This window comes from Jaculus jaculus, chromosome 13, assembly GCF_020740685.1.
Source record: "Jaculus jaculus isolate mJacJac1 chromosome 13, mJacJac1.mat.Y.cur, whole genome shotgun sequence".
NCBI classification, from domain to species: Eukaryota; Metazoa; Chordata; class Mammalia; order Rodentia; family Dipodidae; genus Jaculus; species Jaculus jaculus.
The window spans coordinates 5,974,161-5,999,449 of NC_059114.1; the positions used below are offsets into that span (position 1 = coordinate 5,974,161).

Below are 25,289 nucleotides of genomic sequence, written 5' to 3' on the forward strand. Positions count from 1 at the left end.
GAGCCTCCAACGGCTACAAACAAACTCCAGATACATGTGTCACTTTGTGCATCTGGCTTTACCTGGATACTAGAGAATCAAAGCCCGCTTGTTACAGTTCGCAAGCAAGCACCTTAACCGCTGGGTCATCCTTCTCTGTGAAAACCAAGAGCCTGTGATTACCACGTGCTCCCACATGAGTCCTCTGCACCAGCTACCCTTGACCCAGCAGACACCACAGTGGTTGTAGTTCTTTATCAGGAAAGGGACAGAGTTGTTTCTTAGCGTCTGGACTGAGCCAGCCAAGCCCCAAAGGATGAGTTTGCTTCTGATGTCACTTCAACTTCTGCAGAAAGTCACTGATCCTCTCCTTGACGGACGGGCTCAACGTCGAGCAGTCCCATTCTGCCAGCTTCACCAGCCGGTCATGGGCCTCCCAGAAGAGGGCAGAGCCGATGTTCAGCTCCACCCGCATGCGCCATTCAGCCAGCTTGGAGCTCCCGAGGAAGACGTTGTAATTCCCACCCATGGGCTGTGGACAGATAAAAAGGAAAAGGTGCTCAGCATGGGTGGGGACCAATCTGTTGCAGTCAGGTTCACGTTGCTGGTAGAACTCACCCATCCAAGAGCAACTTATGAGAAAAAGAGGTTTATTTTGGCTTATAGGCTTGAGGGGAAGCTCCATAAAGGCAGGGAAAACGATGGCATGAGCAGAGGGTGGACATCACCTCCTGGCCAACATCAAGTGGACCATAGCAACAGGAGAGTGTGCCAAACACTGGCATGGGGAAACTGGCTATGACACCCATAAGCCTGTCCCCAACAATACACTCCCTCCAGGAGGCGTTAATTCCCAAATCTCCATCAGCTGGGAACCTAGCATTCAGAACACCTAAGTTTATGGGGGCCATCTGAATCAAACCACCACACAACCCCTTTCTGAGCCATCTCCATCTGCCTCTGCAAAAAGGGAGCCACAGTGGTTAAGGCACTTGCTTGCAAAGCCTAACAGCCTGGGTTCAATTCCCTAGTACCCACGTAAAGCCAGATGCACAAAGTGGTGTGTGCGTCTGGAATTTATTTGCAGTAGCAAAAGACCCTGGCATACCCACTTTTGCATAGACACTCTCTCTCCTTGTAAATAAATGAATTAAAATATTATTTTTTAAAGTTCTATATTTTATTTTTATTAAATTGAGAGAGATAGAAATAGGCAGGGAGAGAGAGAGAATGGGTGCACCAGGACCTCTAGCCACAGCAAATGAACTCTAGATTTGTGCACCCCCTTGTGCATCTGGCTTACATGGGTCCTGGGGAGTTGAGCCTGGGTCCTTTGGCTTTGCAGGCAAGCTCCTTAGCCACTAAGCCATGTCTCAAGCCCTAAAAATGTTATTTTATTTCTTTTATTATTAGAGACAGGGAGGGAGAGAGAGAAAGACAGAGAATGGTCATGCCAGAGCTTCTAGCCACTGCTAAGAACTCCAGATGCATGCACCACCATGGGCATCTGACTTACATGTGACCTAGAGAATTGAACCTGGGTCCTTAGGCTTTGCAACCAAGCACCTTAACTGCTAAGCCATCTGTGGTGGTTTCATTTAGCTGTCCCCCATAAACTAAGTTGTTCTGAATGCTAGGTTCCCAGCTGATGGAGATTTGGGAATTAATGCTTTCTGGAGGCAGCGTATTGTTGGGGGCAGGCTTATGGGTATTATAGCCAGTTCCCCCATGCCAGTTTTTGGCACATTCTCCTGTTGCTATGGTTCACCTTATGTTGGCCAGGGGGTGATGTCCACCCTCTGCTCATGTCATCATTTCCCCTGCTGTCATGGAGCTTCCCCTTGAGCCTGTAAGCCAAAATAAACCAAGCTGCTCTTGGTTGGGTGATTTCTACCAGCAATGTGAACCTGACTGCAACAGTGGTACTGAGAAGTGGGGTTGCTGCTAGACACCTGACTATGTGGCTTTAGCCTTTTGGAGCTGATTTTCAAGAGGAATGTGGAAGGATTTGAAAACTTGGCTTAAGACATGCCTTGAAGTGCTGTAAATACAACTTGATGGACTATTCTGATCAGAGTTGAAAGACCTGAATGCAATAAGAACTATGGACTGTGAGGTTTGGCTTATGAGGATGAGAAAGAGCTTGGCTTGGACTGGGCTAGAGGCAAGTTGTGTGTAAAGCTTGCTGTTATGCCCGTGTCCTGATAAGTTGTGCAGGGTTGCTTTGCATAGAAATGATCTGGTGTGAGCAGAGGGATATGGCACAGAAAGAAAAATCTTTGGGTGAACTTCTGCCCGTTCAGCTGCAATTAAGAGATTACAAACCTTGAGATTAGGCCAGAGGACCTGCAATGGGGCAACAGGAAGAATGTAGACTCTTTTGGAGGGGCCTGAGTGTTCCAAGAGTGTCTTGTTCTTCAAAGTCTACTTTATTCCCCCTGGATTAATAGATTGGCACTCTATCTGGTATTATGAAGTGTAAGAAATGCAGGAAAAAGGGGGTCATTGAGTTTACAACACAATCTTGTGTTTTGGAAATGGCCATGGGCAGTATGAAGCTGGTTTGCTGGATGCCTGCATGGAGACCCAATGGAGCTGTGAGGATGAACCGTGGGTTGCAGTGGAGACCCAGTGGAGATGCCGGGACCACGAGATGGCTGCTAAGGAAAGCTGCTGCCCCGGATGAAGTTTTCCAGGACTGTGAGTAGCTTAGCTGGAGGGGTGAAATTGGAACTCCAGAGACTTGTTGGTTAGAATTACAGACTTGTCACTGGCTAGAGTTGTTGGATTTGGAGCTACAGAGGTTGGTGTTTGCCCTGTTTAAACCATGTATTACTTGAGTATTTCTTTGCTATGCCCAGTGCCATCTTTTGCAGTGTGAATGTTTAGTCTGTGCTATTATGTATTTTTGAGGTTATTTTTTGGTATTATGGTTCAGTTAAAAGATCTTGGACTATGGGGATGTTTGAACATCATTGGGATGATAAAAACTATGGGGACTTTTAAAGGTGGATGAATGCATTGCATTTTACATCATGTGTGATTATCAGTTTATGGGGGTCAGGGGTGGAATGTGGTGGTTTGATTCAGGTGTCCCCCATAAACTTGTTCTAAATGGTAGGTTCCCAGCTGATGGGGATTTGGGAATTAACGCCTTCTGGAGACAATGTATTGTTGGGGGCAGGCTTATGGGTGTTATAGCCAGTTCCCCCATGCCAGTGTTTGGCACACTCTCCTGTTGCTATTGTCCACCGTATGTTGGCCAGCGGGTGATGTCCTCCTTCTGCTCATATCATTGTTTTCCCTGCCATCATGGAGCTTCCCCCTCAAGCCTGTAAGCCAAAATAAACCTCTTTTTTTTTCCCCACAAACTGCTCTTAGTTGGGTGATTTCTACCAGCAATGTGAACCTGACTGCAACACCACTTCTCCAGCCCCTAAAATGTTCTTGTAAACATGTGCCATAGCCAGGTGAGGTGGTGCACACCTTTAATCCCAGCACTGCGGAGGCAGAGAGGTAGGAGGGCACTGTCAGCTCAAGGCCAGCCTGAGACTACATAGTGAATTCCAAATCAGCCTGGGCTAAGTGAGACTCTACCTCAGAAAAAAAGAAAAAAAAAAAAAAAGAGCCATTTGCTGAGTCATCTGCTTGGCAAGGCGCCCAAGCTATGTGACAATCTGTGGTGGAGGTACAGATCCAGAATCTTCCAGGGTTCCTGGTCATAGGTCTTACTTCAAGTCAGTGACCCCTAACCCAGATGGCTCTCACTTCTCTTTTAGTCCAATCTCCTCTTCTTCTTCTTTTTTAATTTTTAGAAGTATTTTATTTGGATTGGAGAGATGGCTTAGCAGTTAAGGCAGTTGCCTACAATGCTAAAGGCATTCAATTCTCCACAAGCCATGTAAACCAAAAGTACAAAGTGATGCATGTGTCTGGAGTTTGTTTGCAGTAGCTAAAGGCCCTGGTGCAACCATTCTGGCTCTCTCCCTACCTCTTTCTCTCTCTCTCTCTCTCTCTAATAAATAAATAAAATATTTTAAAAAGTAAAATGAGAGCCGGCATGGTGGCGCACGCCTTTAATCCCAGCACTCGGGAGGCAGAGGTAGGAGGAGCACCAGGAGTTCAAGGCTACCCTGAGACTACATAGTGAATTCCGGGTCAGCCTGAGCTAGAGTGAGACCCTACCTCGAAAAACCAAAAAATAAAAAAAGTAAAATGAAAGATTTTATTTTATTTCTGATTTTAATTAATTTATTTATTAGAGACATAGAGGAGGGAGAGAGAGAGAGGCCTCTAGCCACTACAAATGAACTCCAGATGCATGCACCACCATGTGCATCTGGCTTACTTGGGACCTGGAGAATCGAACCTGTATCCTTAGGTTTCACAGGCAAGTGCCTTAACTGCTAAGCCATCTCTCCAACCCTATTTATTTTATTTGAGAGAGAGAGAAAGAGAGAGAGAGAGAGAATGGGCATGCCAGGACTGCCAGCTACTGCAAATGAACTCCAGATGCATGCACCCCCTTGTGCATGTGGCTTCCATGGGCACTGGGGAATCAAACCTGGGTTTTCAGGCCTCACAGCCAAGCACCTTAACTGCTAAGCCATCTCTCCAGCCCAGCCCTTTTAAAATATTTTTTATTTCTTTGCAGGCCAAGAGAGATAGACAGAAGAGAGAGACAGAGAGAATGGGCATGCCGGGACCTCCAGCCACTGCAAATGACCTCCAGATACATGGACCATTTTGTGCATCCGGCTTTATGGGAGTACTGGTGAACTGAACCCGGGTCATTAGGCTTTGCAGACAAACATCTTAACCACTGAGCCATCTCTCCAGCCTGGTCTACTCTTCTTCCAGTGCAGCTCTTTCTTTCTTTCTTTTTTTTTTCTTTTTCTTTTCCCTCTGAATTAGGGTCTCATTCTAGTACAGCCTGACCTAGAATTCACTATGTAGTCTCAGGGTGGCCTCAAACTCACAGCAATCCTCCTACCTCTCTCTGCCTCCGGAGGGCTGGGATTAAAGGCGTGCGCCACCAAGCCCGGCTCAGCTCCTTCTTCCCCAGGGAGTGAAAGCCAATTCTTCCGCCTCGCCCGCACCCCCTGGAATTCATTTGCAGTGGCCAGTGACTCCGGTGTGCCCATGTGTTTTCTCTCTCTCTCTCAAATAAATAAATATTAAAAAAAAAAAAAAAGGCACTGGCCAGTGTCTAAACTGATCACCACGCACACACCAGCCAGCCCAGAGCTGGCTGTCCCCACAGCCCATGTGAGGACCATACAAAAGCCCCACAAGGAGCCGCACCTCCAAGGCACAGTGTATACCGCTCAGACCCAGCCGGGACAGCTGTCCTACAGACTGGAGCTCTGGGAAAGAGGTCAGGCCACGGTGACTCATCAGGAGCCTCTCCCTGCTCTCCAGCAGGGGCAGGAGACATCTGGAACCCCGGCAAACACACTGAGCGCTGCCATGTGGTCTTCTGCGTCCACTGCTCCCCTCTAAGTTCTCTCCAAACCAGTGGGACCCTTACCCAATGGATGCATGCTTCTCCCAGATTCAAAACCTTCTGGGGGGGCTGGAGAGATGTTGAGCAGTTAAGGCAGTTGCCTATGAAGCCTAAGGACCTGGGCTCGATTCTCCAGGTCCCACGTAAGCCAGATGAAAAAAGTGGCACATGCATATGGAGTTCATCTGCAATGGCTAGAGGCCCTGGAGTGCCCATTCTCTCTCGTACTCTCTCCCTCTCTGTCTCAAGTAAAAATAAATTAATTAAAAATATTTCAGCTTAAAAAAATTTTAAGCTGGGCGTGGTGGTACACGTCTTTAATCCCAGCACTTGGGAGGCAGAGGTAGGAGTATCACTGTGAGTTCGAGACCACCCTGAGACTACATAGTGAATTTCAGGTCCGACTGGGCCAGAGTGAGACCCTTCCTCAGAAAAAACAAAAACAAACAAACAAACAAAATAAACAAACAACAACAAAAAGACCTCCTGGGGCCGAGCCTGGTGGCGCACGCCTTTAATCCCAGCACTAGGGAGGCAGAAGTAGGAGGATCGCCAAGAGTTCGAGGCCAGCCTGAGACTACATAGTGAATTCCAGGCCAGCCTGGGCTCAAGTGAGACCCTACCTCAAAAAAAAAAAAAAAAAGTCTTCATGGGCCAGGTGTGGTGGTGCACGACTTTAATCCCAGCACTGGGGAGACAGAGGCAGGAGGATTGCCATTGAGTTCAGGGCCACCCTGAGACTCCATAGTGAATTCTAGGTCAGCCTGGGCTAGAACTAGGCCCTACCTTGAAAAAAAAAGCCTTCTAGGCTTCCTTCTGCTGGTCCAGGCACCCAGACCTAGCTCCCATGCCCTCAGGGGGTCCTTGTCGGCCTCTGCCCTTGAGCTGAGGCCCCTCAGGTCACAGCAGCACCCCAGGCTTGCTGTCCAGGCTCGCCCCCGCCCCCTCCCCCACACACCTGCATCATCTCCACCAGGGCCACCAAGTCAGCCAGGGAGATGTGGTCCCCAGTAATGAAGAGCTTGTCCTGCAGAAACTTCTCCTCGAAATGCTTCAGGTTTTTCTCCACCTCCTCCACGATGTAGTTTGTCTGCTCTTCAGGAACCTCCTCCCCTGTGATCATGGGGATTAACAACTGACCGTAGGGAAGAGGAGGGAAGGAAGTGAAGGCTATACCTCCGGTCCACCCACTGCCCCTCCAGACCTCCACGTCCTCACCTGCCAGGGCAGCCCCTCTCTCCCCTCTGGGCAGTTCTTTTGCCCAGGGCCATGTGTGCGGGAGGATCTTGAGGAAGGACCAAGTCTGTGGTTTCCCTGGGGCTCACACCCACTAAAGGCTCACATGCTGAAGCCTAGTCTCGATTACGGGGGGCAGGAGAGGCGCCAGAATCTTTAGGAGGCCAGAGCCTACTAGGAGGTTACTGGAGGCGCTGCCCTCGGTGGGGGACTGAGGGGCCCAGAGAGGTAAAGCGCAGTGAATCATGAAGCCCTGAGCTTGATCCCCAACACACCCATATAAAACCTGTGTGTGTGGGGGGGGGGGCCCTGGAGAAATTGCTCAGTGGTTAAGGCACTTCCCTGCGAGGCCTAACACCCAGGTTCAGTTCCCCAGTGCCCAGATGCACAAGGTGGCACATGCATCTGGAGTCCATTTGCAGTGGTTGGAGGCCCTGATCCCCTCATTCTCTCTTTCTCTTTCTTTCTCTCTCAAATTAGGAAGTAAATTAATTAACTAATTAATTTTAAAACCCCGCATGTAGCCGTATGTGTTGGCGCACGCCTTTAATCCCAGCACTCGGGAGGCAGAGGTAGACGGATTGCTGTGAGTTCAAGGCCACCTTGAGACTCCATAGTGAATTCCAGGTCAGCCTGGGCTAGAGGGAGACCCTATGTTAAAAATTAAGAAAAAAAGTAAGTTGTTATTATTATTATTTTCCAGGCAGGGTCTCGCTCTAGCCCAGGCTGACTTGGAACTTACTCTGTAGTCCCAAGCTGGCCTCAAACTCACAGTGATCCTCCTACTTCTGCTTCCTGAGTGCTGGAATGAAAGGTGTAGCCACCGTACCTGGTCTGTACTTTATCTTTTACTTTATGAAGGGAGAAAAAAATGTATCCCTGTGTCCTAGATCTCAGGCATAGGATAAGAGGTATGCACACAGGTGCTGGTTATCTGTTAGCTACCAATTTACTGATCTCTGATGCTGTCTCGTTCAGAATGAAAGTTCCGGAATCCTGTCCTGGCTGGAGTCATATCAGCTCCTCTTTGGGGGAGGGGAGTCTTGTATTAACATTCTTTTCTACCCAATGGTTCGTTCCGGACTCCCAGCAGCTCTGCCCGACAGGACGCCGGGAAATGAGGCTCTGAGGGGGAGACTTGCTCCACGGGCCTCCAAGCTCTCTGACTCCTTGGTTCTCTTTGTCCCTGAGCCTCAAACACAGCCCTGCTCACCTTGATCCACAGTAGCTTGTTCATGGGTAGCTGGATAGCCGAGTGCTGCCAGGCCAGGAACTCATCGACCCGGGCACGTGTGTGCAGGTCCGGCGGGTACCAGTGTGAAGGCGCGCTGTACTTGCGGCACAGGTAGAAGAGAATGGCCACGCTGTAGAAACGGCAGGTGAGAAAAAGAAAGAAAGAAAGACAGGGAGGGAGGGAGGAACGAAGGAAGGAAGGAAGGAAGGAAGGAAGGAAGGAAGGAAGAAAGGGAGGATCAGATGAGAGTCTCTGCTGTTACTGTCCAAAGGACCTAACGCTAAGCACACCAGCATGGCCTAGGCCCGACTGCTGGGGTGTCTCTAGCCACAGGCAGGCTCTAGATGCTGGGATTCTTCCAGCAGAAGGAGCCCAGAGCCCCAGGAAAGGCCTCCCACAAAGTTGTCATGTTATTCCAGTAGTCAGTCGGCAAAGGTAAGGAGAGAGACCAAAAAGATGGCAGGCACGTAAGAACGGGTGGTTCACAGGGATCTCTCAGCACGAGGATGGGTCCCTCTACGATGCATCATGGATAGGGGAGGGGCTCGTTCCTCCTAACTGTGGGCAGTTCATGGTTACTGAGGGAGGGGGTGTCAGTTCTTCAGTGGTATAACCCTCTGACGAGTCACCATACACCAGTTAAAACAACCCCCCACCCACGCTCATGCCCTGATCCACTCCTGCTGGATTTACTATTTATTTTTGAGGTAGGGTCTCACTCTAGCTCACGCTGACCTGGAATTCACTATGTAGTCTCAGGTGGCCTCAAACTCATGGCAATCCTCCTTCCTCTGCTTCCAGAGTGCTGGAATTAAAGGTGTATGACACCATGCCTGGCTTTGATTTTTTTTTTTTTTAAGGTATTTTTTGGCAGCCTGGAGAGATGTTCAGCAATTAGGGCACTTGCCTGCAAAGTCTAATGACCCAGGTTACCCACGTGAAACCAGAGGCCCTGGCACAGTCATTCTCTCTCTCTCTCCTTGCAAATAAATAAAATCAAATTAAAAGGCACTTTTTGCCACCAGGTATGGTAGTGCATGCCTTTAATCCCAGCACTTGGGAGGCAGAGGCAGGAGGATTCCTGTGAGTTCAAAGCTATCCGGCGGGCTGGAGAGATGGCTTAGCAGTTAAGCGCTTGCCTGTGAAGCCTAAGGACCCTGGTTCGAGGCTCTATCCCCCAGGACCTACGTTAGCCAGATGCACAAGGTGGCACACGCATCTGGAGTTCGTTTGCAGTGGCTGGAATCCCTGGTGCGCGCATTCTCTCTCTATCTGCCTCTTTCTGTCGCTCTCAAATAAATAAATAAATAAATAATTTTTTAAAAAAGCTATCTGGAGACTAAATAGTGAATTCTAGGTCAGCCTGTGCTAACAGTGAGACCCTACCTCAAACCCTACCCAAAAATGGGGAAGGGCATTTTTATTATAAGTGTTAAAAGAGAGAGAGAATGTGTGCACCAGGGCCTCTAGCCTCTGTAATCAAACTCCAGATGCATGTATCACCTTGTACATCTGGCTTTACATGGGTACTGGGGAACTGAACCTAGGTCCTTTGGCTTGGCAGGCAAGCTCTTTAACCAGTAAGCCATCTCTCTGGCCCCTTTTGATTTTTTTTTTTTTTTTTTTTTTTTTGGCTTTTCGAGGTAGGGTCTTGCTCTAGCCCAGGCTGACCTGGAATTCACAATGTAGTCTCAGGGTGGCCTTGAATTCACGGATATATTTGTTTTTAATTTTTTGACTCAGGATCTCACTAGAGACCAAGCTGACCTTGAACTCATGGAGATCCTCCTCTCTTACTTCAGCATCTGGTATACTGGGATTATAGGCATATGCCGCCATGCCTGGCTCAAGAGTTCTTATTTCTTAGAGACGCATACATACACATTTACAGGTGACATGGTGGGCCATCTGAAAGGAGGGCACAGACTGGCATACGGATGATGCAAAATGGACAGTCGTGAGAGCTAAGAGATGGGTGTGCCAAGTTGGCTAAGCTCCTTAGTGCCCACCCCCTCCTTTAAAGCAGCTATGAGATTTCCCTCAGTTGGAAAATCAATGCCCGCAGGTCCATTCCTGAGAGTCCGGGCAGAGCAGAAACAGATGGCGACAGGGCCCTTACCTTTCAGATAAGATGAATTTTCCATCTTTGAGGCTGGGCAGCTTCCTCAGGGGATTGATCTCGATGTATTCTTTGCTGTGGTGGTGACCTGAGAGGGCCAGGGAAGAGAGAACTGGGGCTCCCAGAGACAGAAGTGCCTTCCTTTCTGTTTTTTTGTTTTGTTTTGTTTTGTTTTTAAGAGAGATTAAGAGGGAATGGGTGTGCCAGGGCCTTTCAGCTGCTGTGAACCAGCTCCAGATGTGTGCGCCGCCTTGTGGGCATGCGTGGCATTGCATGCTTTGTGTTGTGGGATTTAGATCTAGAGGATTCGAACAGGAGTCCTTGGGCTTTGCAGGCAAGTGCCTTAACCCCTAAGCCATCTCTCTAGCCCTCCTTTCTGTTTTAACCAGAAGGGGAGAAACTGAGGCCTCAAGGAGAGCATGGCTTGTCCCAGGTCTCAGGGCAAGTTCCAGGCAAACCAGGGACCAGGATCAAGACTCCTGCCTCCCAGTCTCTCACACCCCAGTCTTTTCTTATTTATTTATTTAGTTAGTTAGTTAATTAGTTAGTTGTGGCTTTTCGAGGTAGGGTCTCACTCTAGCCCAGGCTGACCTGGGCTCACAGGGATCCTCCTACCTTTGCCCCCTGAGTGCTGAGATTAAAGGCGTGCGCCACCATGCCATACTTCACGCCCATCATGATGACCTTTTTTTAATTTTTTTTTCATTTTTCTTTATTTATTTAAGAGCGGCAGACAGAGAGAGAGGCAGATAGAGAGGGAGAGGGAGAGAGAGAATGGTCGCACCAGGGCCTCCAGCCTCTGCAAACGAACTCCAGACGTGTGCGCCCCCTTGTACATCTGGCTCACGTGGGTCCTGGAGAATCGAGCCTCGAACCGGGGTCCTTAGGCTTCACAGGTAAGCACTTAACCACTGAGCCATCTCTCCAGCCCCATGATGACCTTTTTTACCAAAACAACCCTTTGACTCAGAAGCTGGAGGTCTCCAGACCCCATACCCCAAGCCCGAAGCCACAGCCTGTGAATTAATGTCAGCCCTAGGGGCCTGGGTCTCACCTCCACTCCAGTCACTCTGTTTCCCCCGCTGAGGGGGGGTGGCCGGCTGAAGCAGGCGGCACAGGACTCTGGGGCCGGTACACAGCCGGAGGTGCACAGGAGAGGCCCCTCCAAGGAAACCGGTACCTACAGGAAACGCTGTGGGAGGCAAGTGGCCTAACTCCGCCTGACACGCTGTTTGCAGGCCAGAACAGTTCTGGAGGCCCGACCGCAGCTCATTCCCTTCCGCATCGCTCACGTCATGGTCTGCACAGAATAGAGGATGCTTCTGTCTCTGTGAGCTGAGCTTTGAAGAGACTCCTCTGAGGCTCGGTGCCTGATCTACTAGCCCTCATTCGGGGCATGGGGTCTGTGTAAGCCTGGGCAAGCATGATTTCTATCATCTGTGTCTATTTATTACTTATATGTCTATATATGTATAACTATGTCTATATAGCTGTCTGTACCTATAACTGTGTATCTATATGTACAGCCATATCTATATTGATATAGGGGAGCCATAGACAGATTGCAGGGGGCTGAATCAGCCCAGCCGAGTGGGCAGTAGGGTGTGCGGCATCGGTACCATCCCATGGGGTGTGAGTCTGACCCTTCACCAGCCTGACTGCTCGGTACTGCAGATAACAAGATGAGAGACGTGATGGCAAGAGCCCTGGCTGGGAGCCCAGAGAAGCCCTAGTGACCTCCCTCAAACTTTTCCCTCAAAACTCCTCCTTTATCAGCCCAGGCGTGGTGGTGCATGCCTTTAAATCCCAGCACTCTGGAGGCAGAGGTAGGAGGATCGCTGTGGGTTCGAGGCCACCCTGAGAATAGCGTGAATTCCAGGTCAGCCTGGGCTAGAGTGAGAGACCCTCCCTCGAAAAAAAAAAAAAAATCCTGTTTATCACCAGGCATGGTGGCACACACCTTTAATACCAGCACTGGAGAGGCAGATCACAGAGAGGATCACAGTGAGTTCAAGGCCACCCTGAGACTACATAGTGAATTCCAGGTCAGCATGGGCTAGAGGAAGACCCTTAAAACTTTAAAAAACAAACAAAAAAAAAAAAAACCCTGTTATCACCTGGTGTGGTGACACACACCTTTAATCCCAGGCAGAGTTAGGAGAACCACTGTGAGTTTAAGGCTAGTCTGAGACTACATAATGAATTCCAGGTCAACCTGGGCTAGAGTGACACCCTACCTTGGGGAAAAAAAAAAAAAAGATTCTTGCTGGGTGTGGTGACTCACATCTTTAACTCCAGCACTCGGGAGGCAGAGGTAGGAATATTGCTGTGAGTTCGAGGCCACCCTGAGACTACAGAGTGAATTCCAGGTCAGCCTGTACTAGAACAAGACCCTACCTCAAAAAACCAAGTATATGTGTGTGTGTGTGTGTATGTATATAAATACACACACACACACATATATATATACACATACACACACACACACACACACACACACGCATAGCAATTATCAGACATCTTTGACAGTTTGTGTCTATCACCTTGGTCTGTCTCCACACGTCAGAGACAACCCTCTCTGGGGGCTCTGGTAGTGCTTCCCACCATTGCCCTGGCTTCCTGGGCAGCCGTGGGGACTAACCTTTCAACAGGTCCACAAACTGAAAGTCAAAAGGGATGCCATTCTTCCTGGCGAAGATGTAGACGGCGCGGCAGGGCGCCGACAGCAAGTCCATGTACAGCTCCACGCCCATGCTGAGAGCCTCGCTGGGGCGCCTGGCTGCCGCGGGCTGGCTCCTCACCCACCTGAGCCTGCGTCCCACCCAAGTCCCTGGTTCTGTGTCCTGCCCAGCCTGAGCCTGGGGCCCCACGTTCTGGAACTTGCTTCTCTTGGTGTCGTCAGAGGCCAGGCAACCTGGAATTCTCACAGCACCGAGGATTCTGAGATGAGGAGACATGGTGAGAGGCCTGGAGAGGCCGAGGCAGGCGTGTGTGTGTGTGCGTGTGTGCGTGCGTGTGTGTGTGTGTTCCCCACGGTTCTACCTCACAGACACAAGTCTGAGAACGGCTCACGTGTGAACATTTCCTTGCAGGGAGAACAAGACAAAAGAGGCTTTGCATGAGCTCATAAATAGAAAGAAGCAATGAGAATTAAGCCTGCAAGGCCAAAAGTGGGGACAGGTGTCACCTGAAATGTGTGGAGTTTGGACATTCACTAGAGTGTAACCCTGGCCAGGATTCCTCATTATCTGCAAACGAGCCACCGAGCTCACGCAATCCGGGGCTCAGAGTGAGAGGAAAAAGAAAAGGAAGAAGCTGTTGGGTGTTAAGCTGGGCTTACACAGAAAGCCAATAAAATCCCTGGACCATGAGAGGTTGAATCCCTGCAAGAGCCTGGAGGTCTCAGGTCACAACTGGCGGCTGTTTAGTCCGGAATAGTGAGTGCAGTGGGCACCTGTGCTCCCGAGGGAGCGAAACAGTGGCAGGGAAGTAGAGAGAAAGAAGGAAAAAGAAGGAGGAGCACACCACCCTGAAGCCCCTGGGGTCTCCAGCCCTAGTCACAGCACCAGAAATGTAAAGAAAGTGAGAAAGAAAAGCATAGGACTTGATCTCAAGCAGAGACTATTTACTGAAGCACGGTGGTGGGCTGCAACCTTCCCACAGGATGGAGGCTGAAGCACCGGAATAGGCTAGGGTTTCAGCTTATAAGGGGGACCCTGAGGAAAACAGACAGGACCAGGTGCAGACCTAAGGGATGTTGGCAAGGAACTGTAGCTATTTGTGGACTTAGTCTGAAAGAATGGGAGTAAGGGCTGGAGGGATGGCTTAATGGTTAAGGCATTTGCCTGAAAAGCCAAAGGACCCAGGTTTGATTCCCTAGGACCTACAGTAGCCAGATGCACAAGGGGGTGCTTGCAATGGTTGGAAGCCCTGGTGTGCCCATTTTCTCTCTCTCTCTCTCCCTCCCTTCTTCTCTCTCTCTCTTCCTCTTTCTCTGTCAAATAAATTAATAAAGTAAAGAATGAGAGTAAGCTGTTTCAGCGAGTTTGTCTATGGCAGGATGTCCCAGATGGTTTCTGTTCCTTCAAGGCTGTCTGAGTTAAGGGAAGTTTGTTAATCAGGGTAGTTGTCAAACTTGTCTGGGACTGAATGTCCCAAGACCTCCTAGTTTCAGGGACAGAAGTTCCCTCTAGTTTCAAGGAAAGTCATTAATCCCTTCACTGAAGGCCCTGGTACCAATTTTCATTCTCTCTCTCACACACACACTCTCTCTCCCTCTGCTTGAAAATAAACACAAATATTTTAAAATAATAATAGAAAAAAAAACCTGTCCCAATTGTGAGCAAATAAGAAGCAGCAGAGTAGATCAAGAAGGCACAGGCTAAACCAGGCATGGTGGCGCACACCTTTAATCCCAGCACTCGGGAGGCAGAGGTAGGAGGATTGCCATGAGTTCGAGGCCACCCTGAGACGACATAGTGAATTCCAGGTCAGCCTGGGCTCCAACCTCAAAAAACAAAAACAAAAGAAAACAAAGGCATAGGTTGACACTGCTCTTCCCAACCCCCTGGGCAGAACGTAGGTGTGGGAGTGAGGGAATGGGCCAGAAAAGCTAGCTCTAGGGGGATCCCAAGAGCAGGAGTAACTGGGGAAGGGAAGAGGCAGCTAGAATGGGGTCTGGGACGACAGACATGGATTGCACACTATGAAGACATCAGCAAGGTTGACATCTCTCTTTCTCTCTCTCTTCTGAGTTTTCAAGGTCGGGTCTCGCTCTAGCCCAGGTTGACCTGGAATTCACTAAGCAGTCTCAGGGTGGCCTCTGTAGTGGGATCCGGTGGGTGTCGCACAAGTAAGACCACTGACTCACAGCGTGCTGGGTGTGAAGGGACACCGCCCCGCAACTGCCCACCGGAGGGTGGGACCCCTGAGAGCAGTCCCAAACTGCTCGGAGTGCCAGCTTTTATTGGAAAAAAAAAAAAACTACAAAATGTTTACTGTGAAAAGAGGATGGGAGTTAAACCATAAATCACAACTCACATGTTACAGTTACAGCCATAAAAGTAATTTTAGGCCGGGCGTGGTGGCGCACGCCTTTAACCCCAGCACTTGGGAGGCAGAGGTAGGAGGATCGCCGTGAGTTCGAGGCCACCCTGAGACTGCAGAGTGAATTCCAGGTCAGCCTGGGCTAGAGTGAGACCCTACATCGAAAAACCAAAAAAAAAAAAAAAAGTAATTTTAAAAGTAAAGGGGAATTAGGTGCATTAGAGCAGACACATTCTATTCTTAGAAGATTACTGGGAAGAAAAAACAAAAGGAACTGCTGAACAGGTCTGTTGGTTGTGAGGTAGGCTTGTTTCATTCCATTTTTTTATGAGCACCTACGAGGAAGTGACTTCTACTTTTCTCTAAGCTTGCCATATAATGTAGAAAAACATAGCATTTTGTTCTCTTTACAGCCTCGAACTCATGGCGATCCTCCTACCTCTGCCTCTCGAGTGCTGGGATTAAAGGCTGCGCCACCACACCTGCCCAGCATTAGTCTGTTGTGGTTTTGTTTGTTTGTTCGTTTTGTTTTGTTTTTCGAGGTAGGGTCTCACTCTAGCCCAGGCTGACCTGGAATTCACTATGTAGTCTCAGGGTGGCCCAGAACTCCTACCTCTGCCGGAATGAAAGGCGTGCGCCACCACACCTGGCGTTAGTTTGGGTTTTTATAGAGTTTTTTTGTTTTTTTTGTTTTTTTTTTTTCCTTTGGGAGTGAACAAAGGACTGAGGAATTCAAGGGACAGCAGGGAACAAATGGAGAAGCTGATTAGTCAAGGGGACAGAGACCAAACGAAGGAGGTAAACAGTCAGAGGCTGAGTAGCCATCAGAAGAGGAGCCGGGTTCTCTCTAGGATAAGAGCGGCAGGAAACTGGCCGAAGGCATTGTTAAGTCCGGGGAGTAACAGTTGGGCAGAGTGAACATCTGAAGTTGCACCCGTCAGGCTGCTGTCCATTCTCCTCCTTCACCTCCACTCCATCTCGGGACTCCTGTCCTACTTGAGAACACCCACGTCACCACGTGGTCTCCGACACAGCAGTCCCTGGGGAGAGCGTGGAGCACACGTGGATGGCGACGTCTAAGGTCTGCGTACATGGATTTCAGAAGCCTGATTCCAGGGTCCCCTCCTCTAGCACCTGCGTTTTCATAACTCCAGGGTCGTTCCGTCGACCCCTGGTGTCAGGAGTGCTGACTTCTTACAGCGGTGGCCTTGGTGGTAATCTGGCTTGTCTGTCTGCGGAGTTCATAAATCCCTTACTACCAAGCATCGACGTGAAATACTCTGTGTTAAAGTAATTAATGTAAGTTGTCACCCATAGATACATGTGGAAACTTACAGAACAATTATGATCCTACTGTTTGCTGTTATTGTGACACTGTCCTGGAAGACAGAAGTACTTGTTAAACAAATCTTACAGCCAGGATAGCAGCACTTGGGAGGCAGAGGCAGGAGGATCACTGTGAGTTTGAGACAAGCCTGAGGCTACATAGTGAATTCCAAGTTAGCCTGGCCTAGAGGGAGACCCTACCTCAAAAACCAAAATACACACACACACACACACAAAGCCAGGCATGGTGATGTATGCCTTCAATCCTAGCACTCAGGAGGCAGAGGTAGGAGAACTACTGTGAGTTCAAGGTGAGCCTGGAACTAGACTCAGTTCCCCATTAGCCTAGGCGAGAGTGAGACACCCTTTCTCAAGAACAAAAGTCTTGGGCTGGAGAGATTGCATAACGGTTAAGGCACGCACGCCCGAGGACCCACGTTTGACTCCCCATCTCTCACATAAACCAGACAAACACAGTGACGCATGAGCAAGGTCGCAAATGAGCATGAGGTGGCACACACATCTGGAGCTCAGCTGAAGGTCCTGGCACCCCAGTTCTCTCTCTCTCTTTCACTTGCTCTTTCTCATAAAAAAAATATATATATGGGCTGGAGAGATTGCTGAGCAGTTAAAGGCACTTGCTTGCAAAGCCTTCTGAACTGCTTTGAGTACCCAGTACCCACATAAAGCCAGGTGTTAGCCAGGCGTGGTGGTGCACGCCTTTAATCCCGGCACCCGGGAGGTAAAGGTAGGAGGATCACTGTGAGTTCGAGGCCACCCTGAGACTCCATAGTGAATTCCAGGTCAGCCTAGGCTAGAGTGAGACCCTGCCTTGAAAAAAACAAAACAACAACAAAAAGCCAGGTGTTAAAATGACCACCTGTCTAGAATTTGCAGTGGCAAGAGACTCTGATTTTCTCTGTGTGTGTATGTCTCTCTCTCTCTCTCTCTCTGTCACAAAATAAATAAAGTATTTGAAAAAAAGGGCTGGAGAAGATGGCTTAGTGGCTAAGGCATTTGCCTGCAAAGCCAAAGGACCCCAGTTCAATCCCCCAGGTCCCACATAAGCGAGATGCACAAGGGGGCGCATGCATCTGGAGTTAGTTGCAGTGGCTGGAGGCCCCGGTGCACCCATTCTCTCTCTCTCTCTCTCTCAATAAATAAATAACTAAAATACATGAAAAAATTAAAATATATTTGGAAAAAAGGGAAAGAAATCTTTCAAGTGTTCTACACTTCAAAGACTGTCCCATGAAACATCATCTGTAGTCTTTAACAGCTTGCAGTTCTCATGGGTCATTTATAATTTTATTATCTTGGTAACAGTTACATAGATTTGTTCCTTGTGAGATTTCTTTCTTTCTTTCTTTTTTTGTTTTTAAGGTAGGGTCTCACTTGACCTGGAATTCACTATGTAGTCTCAGGATGGCCTCCAACTCTCAGCGATCCTCCTACCTCTGGCTCCCGAGTGCTGGGATTAAAGGCGTGAGCCACCATGGCCGGCTGCCTGTGTTATTTCTTTGGTTAACCATCATGTTTACTGAGACATAATCTAATCCCATAATTATAATAAGATCATATAATAAAATCAATAACCATTCCTCAAAACATTCAGAATCTTTACTTATACTTGAAACACAGATGTTTGTCAATATTACATTTTTTTTATTTTGTTATTTTTCAACTTTACGTTTATTTGTTGTTCTTCATGTTATTGATTTCTAGGAGCTATGTATGTATGTGTATATATGTATGTCACCGACTGGTTCTGTTTGTTGCGGCTACAGAGCACCCCCAAGGACCTGGGACCCCTCCTGTGCAGGGCTCCTCCCCAGGGCAGACAAGGGACCCAGGCAAGGGAGTGGACAGGACGGAGAGGGTGAAGGGCCCAGTGACCGGAAGGCTCTTGTCTTGATCGCTGATCGGACCACTCAGGGGATCTTAGTGAGACGAACCAACAACCTCTGCTTGACCTCTGGAGCGGGTACCGGGAGTGCTTTTTTGCCAGCCTTGTCCTGGATGGTCAGGATGTCCCCATGGGCCTCCTGCCACAGCTCAGCACCCACGAAAGCCTCCACTCGCCCACGCCACGCTGCCAGTCGTGGATGCCTCTTAAAGAGGTCGAAGCCCACGGCCGCAGGCTGTGGAGACAAGGACCGCTGAGACACTTAGGCCCTTCCCTAACCCCTCTGAGACCCTAGGGCAGGGTGGGGCCTGACAGCAGCTAGGAGGAGCCAGCCAGGCACAGGGTCCCTCTATGGTGGCCGTCCCTGGCTTTCCCCGGGCCTCAGTGCTCCCATCTGACTTATGGGTACAAGGAGGGGGTGCCCACCCACTGATCTCACACCTGCATCAGTTCCTCCAGTGCCATGAGGTCAGCCAGTGTCACCTGCTGGCCAGTGAGGAAGGCCTTATCCCCCAGGAACTTGTCCTGCAGCCACTGCAGAGCCTGGTTCATCTGAGCCTCATTGCGTTCCACCTTCTCATCAGGGACCCTGGCCCCCATGAGTGGTCCTACCACCTGTAGGGAAGTTAGTAAGATCCACATGAGACCCTAACTCTTCCTAGGTCTCCGGGCAGGGCTCAACCCTTCCCCGGGGGGATGTGGCTCACCAGGGCCCAGAGGAGCACACCAAAGGTGCCGCGGATGTTGTCACTGTGCCAACCCAGGTACTCATGGACTCGGGCGCGGGTCTGCGGGTCAGCTGGGTACCAATGGTCCGCCACCTTGTACTTGGAGCTCAGGTAAATCAGGATGGCACTGCTGGGGAGCCGTGGACAAAGTGACCGTGAGGACCCCGGCTCTGGGCTTTTCTTCCCCAGCCATTCAGTCCTCAAGAGTGCTGTTTGGTTTGGGGGGGGAGGGGTGGTTTGAGGTAGGATCTCGCTCTAGATCAGGCTGACCTGGAATTCACTCTGTAGTCTCAGGCTGGCCTCGAACTCACGGCGATCCTCCCACCTCTGTCTCCCGAGTGCTGGGATTAAAGGGGTGCGCCACCGCGCCCGGCTTCGGTGGTGCTTTTGAGTCTCCTCCAGTAACTCCCTTCTGCCCTCACTCCAAATCCCTGTTTCCCCACTCCTTCCCTTCCTGAGCCACACTCCCTGGGTTCTCCCTTTTCTTTTTTCTTTACTTATTTTTTTAATGTTTCGAGGGAGGGTCTCACTCAGCTCAGGCTGACCTGGAATTCACTCTGCAGTCTCAGGGTGGCAATCCTCCTACCTCTGCCTCCTCGCCTCAGCATTTCTGGGTTCTCTTTTCTTTTGTTTGCTGAGCTGGGCGTGGAGCCTGGAACTCTGCGCCCCACGAATGCTCCGCCCCTGAGCTACCCGTCTAACCCTCTCTTTATTGTCTTAGACACAAAGTCTTGGCTGGCTTTTGACCTCACCTGTGCTCCCTGGCTGCCAATCTATGGAGTACAAACTCCCGTGAGCCCACTTGCATGTGAGAAAACTACAGCTCAGCATGCGCGGCTCAGAAAAAGCTCCCTGGGCAACCTGGGGCAGGCATATAGTGAGTACTCGGTGGGATCCTTCGAATGTGCTGGAAGAGAAGCCTGTCCTTGTGGTTCTTTGTACAGATCCCGCTCACCATCACTGACTGTTACCACCACCTAACAAACCTCTCCCTGCCTGGTGGGAGAACCAATGGCTGAGGCCTCAGGCCCTGCCCTGGCCTCTAGAGCCAGCCTGGACAGACTAGGCCAAGGAACATCTGAGAAGTCAGCAGAGACCCTTGCTGGCTTCCATTTATTGATTTTTCAAGGTAGGCTCTCACTCAAGCTGACTTGGAATTCACTACGTAGTCAAAGGCTAGTCTCAAACTCATTGTGATCCTCCTACCTCTGCGCCCCCCAAGACGTGCACCCCCCCACACCTGGCTTCTGGCTTCCTTACTCTTTGCGCAACACTGGATAAAATGTCCCCTTAGGCTCTTTCTACCCCCTTCAGTTGGGGTGGAGAGAGGCACAGGGGTTCAGCAGAGGCAAGAGGAGAGGGTCAAGGACATGCTGGCCCCTGGTCATCCTACACTCATTCTCAGGGGACCATCTCTGCCCTTACTGCCCTGAGGATCTGCCAGGGTTGCTCCATGGGGGCCGCGGGTTGAGGAAGATACCTTTCCGTCAAGACGAAGTCCCCGTCTTTGAGGACGGGCACCTTCTGCAGCACGCTGATGTTGGAGAACTCCTGAGTCATGTGCTGCCCTGGGAGGAAGAACACAGGGGAGGTTGGCCACGACGGGGCTGGGTCAGGACTGGGAGGCACGGTGGGAGCCAGCTCTTTCTGTCTTCCCCCAAATCCCGGGGATTTTGCGAATTTAAAGGTGCGCCTTAGAGCCAGGCATGGTGGTGCACGCCTTTAAATCCCAGCACTTGGGAGGAAGAGGTAGGAGGATCAAAGTGAGTTCAAGGCCACTCTGAGACGCCACAGTGAATTCCAGGTCAGGCTGGGCTAGAGTGAGACCCTATCTCAATAAAATAAAATAAAATAAAGTATGCCTTAGGGCTAGAGAGATACTCAGCATTTAAGGTGCTTGCTTGCAAAGCGTGATGTCCTGGGTTCAATTTCCCAGTGCCTATATAAAGCCAGGTGCACCAAGTGGGGCATGGGTCTGGAGTTCATTTGCAAAGGCAAGAGGCCCTAGCCTGCCCATTTTTTTCTGTCTCCTTGCAAATGGATAAATTAGCTAATTAATATATATATATAAATGAATGAATAAATAAATAGTGTGCCCTGAAGAGTAGGAACTTTGTAACTCTCCCTGGCTCTCCAGGAAAGAAAGTACAGTCCCATCCTTTTTGCAGAGCAGGAACTCGAGTTGATAGAGGGCTGAGACCTAAGGCCACTGAGAAGAAGGTATTCTCATGGGCTGGACAGACGGTCTAGCAGTTACGTCACTTGCCTGTGAAGCCTAAGGACCCAGGTTCAACTCCCTAGTACTCACATAAGCCAGATGTAAGTCAGATGTACAAGGTGGGCATGCCATGCGTCTGGAGTTTGTTTACAGTGACCGAAGGCCCTGGTGTGCCCATTCTTTCTATCTGCTTCTCTCTGCCTCTTTCTCTCAAATAAATAAAAGGAAAAAAAAAAAGAAAAGAGGACGAAGGGATGGGACAGAAATGGAATCTGTGGACAGCAGGGGAGTCCAGCGGGCCCACCTTTGAGCAGCTCCACCGTGTGCAGCTGGAAGGGGATGCCGTTCTTCTTGGCGAAGATGTACACGGCGCGGCAGGGCTGGGACAGCAGGTCCACGTACAGCTCCAGGCCCATGGCGGGTAGGAGGAGGGGAGCTGCGGGGAAGGCGGGGACAGACTGCGCTCACAAGCAGATGCAGTGGCCGGCCGGGGGGACTCCACCGATCAGGGGTCCCGCTGTGCCCTGGTCAGCCCGGGCTGGACCGCTTTCCTGCCTGGCCAGCAGAGCCCTGTGGGAGGGTACTGCAGGAGGAGACGACGCGGGCGGGTTCATAAACAGAGGCGGAGGGAAGACTTTGGCCTGTTTTCCTCGGCGCCCAGCCAGGGAAAAAACCCAAGCCTCACCCTGTCGGGTCAGGGGCCAGCCCGGGCGCTCCCAGCTGCAGGGACGCCAGCGAGTACTTTGTCAACTCTGGAAGCCAGAAGGAGGGGGAGGAGACTGCAAAGCTCGCCTCTCTCCAGGTTATCCCCTTCAAGTGAAGCCTGTTGCAGGCTGGGGGGTGAGCGCATGAGCAAGTATCCCTCTGGCAATGTGTGCAGTCCTTAGGGTATATGCCGAGGAGAAAGAAAGGAAGAGGAAAAGAAGAAAGGGGGGGGGGGACAGAAAAAAAGCAAAAGAAAGAGGGAAAGAAGAAAAGAAAAAAGAAAAGGACTCCTCTCTTTTTGCCTTTCTTTCTGGTAGCACGTCACTTTCCCTTATCCTCCTACCTTTACAAAGCATGCACCATGAGGACTTCGCCAGTGGTGGCCCTGGACTATGCTCTTGAGCCCCCAGGAGGGTGAGATAGGCTTTGCTGCTGCTTCTCCTTCTCCTTCTTCCCCCTCCTCCCTCTCCTCCTCCTTCCTTCTACCTCCTTCCTTCTTCCTTCTCCTCCTCTTTTTTCTTTTCTTCGAGGTAGGATCTCACTCTGGCCCAGGCTGACCTGCAATTCACTATGGAGTCTCACGGTGGCCTCAAACTCACAGCGATCCTCCTATCTCTACCTCCCGAGTACTGGGATTAAAGGCATATGCCACCACGCTTGGCTAGTTTCTTCTTTAAAAAAAGAAAAGAAAGAAAAATTATTTGTTTGCAACCAGAGAGAGAGAGAGAGAGAGAGAGGGAGAGAGGGAGGGAGGGAGAGATTAGGGAGATAATCACTGCAAAGGGACTCCAGAGGCATGTGCCACGTTGTGCTTCTGGCTTTTAAGTGGGAACTGGGAAATTGAAGCCGGGCCTTACAGGTTTTACAAGCCAGTGACTTTAACCACTGATCCATCTCTCAGCCCTATAGCTACTCTTTTTTTTTTTAAAAATTTTTATTAACATTTTCCATGATTATAAAATATATCCCATGGTAATTCCCTCCCTCCCCACCCCCACACTTTCCCATTTGAAATTCCATTCTCCATCATATTACCTCCCCATTACAATCATTGTAATTACATATATACAAAATCAACCTATTAAGTATCCTCCTCCCTTCCTTTCTCCACCCTTTATGTCTCCTTTTCAACTTACTGGCCTCTGCTACTAAGTATTTTCATTCTCACACAGAAGCCCAGTCATCTGTAGCTAGGATCCATATATGAGAGAGAACATGTGGCGCTTGGCTTTCTGGGCCTGGGTTACCTGACTTAGTATAATACTTTCCAGGTCCATCCATTTTTCTGTAAATTTCATAACTTCATCTTTCTTTACCGCTGAGTAGAACTCCATTGTATAAATGTACCACATCTTCATTATCCACTCATCTGTTGAGGGACATCTAGGCTGGTTCCATTTCCCAGCTATTATAAATTGAGCAGCAATAAACATGGTTGAGCATGTACTTCTAAGGAAATGAGATGAGTCCTTTGGATATATGCCTAGGAGTGCTATAGCTGGGTCATATGGTAGATCAATCTCTAGCTGTTTTAGGAACCTCCACACTGTTTTCCACAATGGCTGGACCAGATTGCATTCCCACCAGCAGTGCAGAAGGGTTCCTTTTTTTCCACATCCCCGCCAACATTTATGATCATTTGTTTTCATGATGGTGGCCAATCTGACAGGAGTGAGATGGAATCTCAATGTACTTTTAATCTGGATTTCCCTGATGACTAGTGACATAGAACATTTTTTTAGATGCTTATATGCCATTCGTATTTCTTCCTTTCAGAACTCTCTATTTAGCTCCATAGCCCATTTTTTGATTGGCTTGTTTGATTCCTTATTATTTAACTTTTTGAGTTCTTTGTATATCCTAGATATTAATCCTCTATCAGATATATAGCTGGCGAAGATTTTTTCCCATTCTGTAGGTTGCCTCTTTGCTTTTTTCACTGTGTCCTTTGCGGTGCAAAATCTTTGTAATTTCATTAGGTCCCAGTGGTTAATCTGTGGTTTTATTGCCTGAGCAATTGGGGTTGTATTCAGAAAGTCTTTGCCAAGACCAATATGTTGAAGGGTTTCCCCTACTTTTTCCTCTAGCAGTTTCAAAGTTTCCGGTCTGATGTTCAGGTCTTTAATCCATTTGGACTTAATTCTTGTGCATGGCAAGAGAGAAGAATCTATTTTCATCCTTCTGCAGATATTTATCCAGTTTTCAAAACACCATTTGCTGAAGAGGCTGTCTCTTCTCCAATGAGTATTTTTGGCATTTTTATCGAATATCAGGTGGCTATAGCTACTTGGGCTTACATCTGGGTCCTCTATTCTGTTCCACTGATCTACATGTCTGTTTTTGTGCCAGTACCATGCTGTTTTTGTTACTATGGCTCTGTAGTATAGGTTAAAATCAGGTATGGTGATACCACCAGCCTCTTTTTTGTTGCTCAGTATTATTTTAGATATTCAAGGTTATTTTTGTGATTCCAAATGAATTTTTGGATTGTTTTTTCTATTTCCATGAAGAAAGCCTTTGGAATTTTGATAGGGATTGCATTAAATGTGTAGATTGCTTTAGGTAAGATTGCCATTTTCACGATATTGATTCTTCCAATCCAGGAACAAGGGATGTTTCTCCACTTTCTAGTGTCTTCTGCAATTTCTCGCTTGAGTGTTTCAAAGTTCTCATTGTATAGATTCTTCACTTCCTTGGTTAGGTTTATTCCAAGGTATTTTATTTTTTTTGATGCAATTGTGAATGGGAGTGATTCTCTGATTTCATCCTCTGTGTGTTTGTTGTTAGCATATATGAAGGCTACTGATTTCTGTGTATTTATTTTGTATCCTGCTACATTGCTGTAGGTTTTGATCAGCTCTAACAGCTTGCTAGTAGAGTCTTTAGGGTCCTTTATGTATAGAATCATGCCATCTGCAAATAATGATAACTTGATTTCTTCCTTTCCAATTTGTATCCCTTTTATGTGTGTCTCTTGCCTTATTGCTATGGCTAAGACTTCCAAAACTATATTAAATAGAAGTGGGGACAGTGGACACCCTTGTCTTGTTCCTGATTTTAGTGGAAAAGCTTCCAGTTTTTCCCCATTTAGTAATATGTTGGCTGTAGGCTTGTCATAAATAGCCTTTATTATATTGAGATATGTTCCTTCTATTCCCAGTCTCTGAAGGACTTTTATCATGAAGGGATATTGGACTTTGTCAAATGCTTTCTCTGCGTCTAATGAGATGATCATGTGATTTTTGTCCTTCAACCCGTTTATGTAATGTATTACATTTATAGATTT

General features: G+C 48.8%; 2 protein-coding genes across 4 annotated transcripts; both read right to left on the reverse strand.

Annotated features, from left to right (window-relative positions):
• Positions 1-313: 313 nt before the first annotated feature.
• Positions 314-12,827, reverse strand: LOC123454247 (glutathione S-transferase theta-4). The gene is made up of 5 exons (XM_045133094.1): positions 12,716-12,827; positions 10,075-10,162; positions 7,935-8,085; positions 6,444-6,620; positions 314-511 (listed from the first exon to the last, which is right to left on the reverse strand). Exons 1-5 carry the CDS (start codon positions 12,825-12,827, stop codon positions 314-316), a joined length of 726 nt encoding a protein of 241 aa, XP_044989029.1.
• Positions 12,828-18,044: 5,217 nt separating this feature from the next.
• LOC101596976 (glutathione S-transferase theta-2-like) lies at positions 18,045-22,484 on the reverse strand. Of its 3 annotated transcripts, none has more exons than XM_045132531.1 (6): positions 22,347-22,484; positions 21,603-21,734; positions 20,561-20,648; positions 19,060-19,207; positions 18,794-18,967; positions 18,045-18,587 (listed from the first exon to the last, which is right to left on the reverse strand). In XM_045132531.1, the coding sequence occupies exons 1-6, from the start codon at positions 22,357-22,359 to the stop codon at positions 18,378-18,380; spliced, it is 765 nt and encodes a 254-aa protein (XP_044988466.1). In that variant the 5' UTR covers positions 22,360-22,484; the 3' UTR covers positions 18,045-18,377. The 3 variants fall into 3 exon arrangements, with proteins under 3 accessions (XP_044988466.1, XP_044988465.1, XP_004670993.1); XM_045132530.1 differs by having other exon boundaries at positions 19,060-19,210; positions 22,347-22,482; XM_004670936.2 differs by lacking the exon at positions 22,347-22,484 and having other exon boundaries at positions 19,060-19,210; positions 21,603-21,953.
• Positions 22,485-25,289: the final 2,805 nt, after the last annotated feature.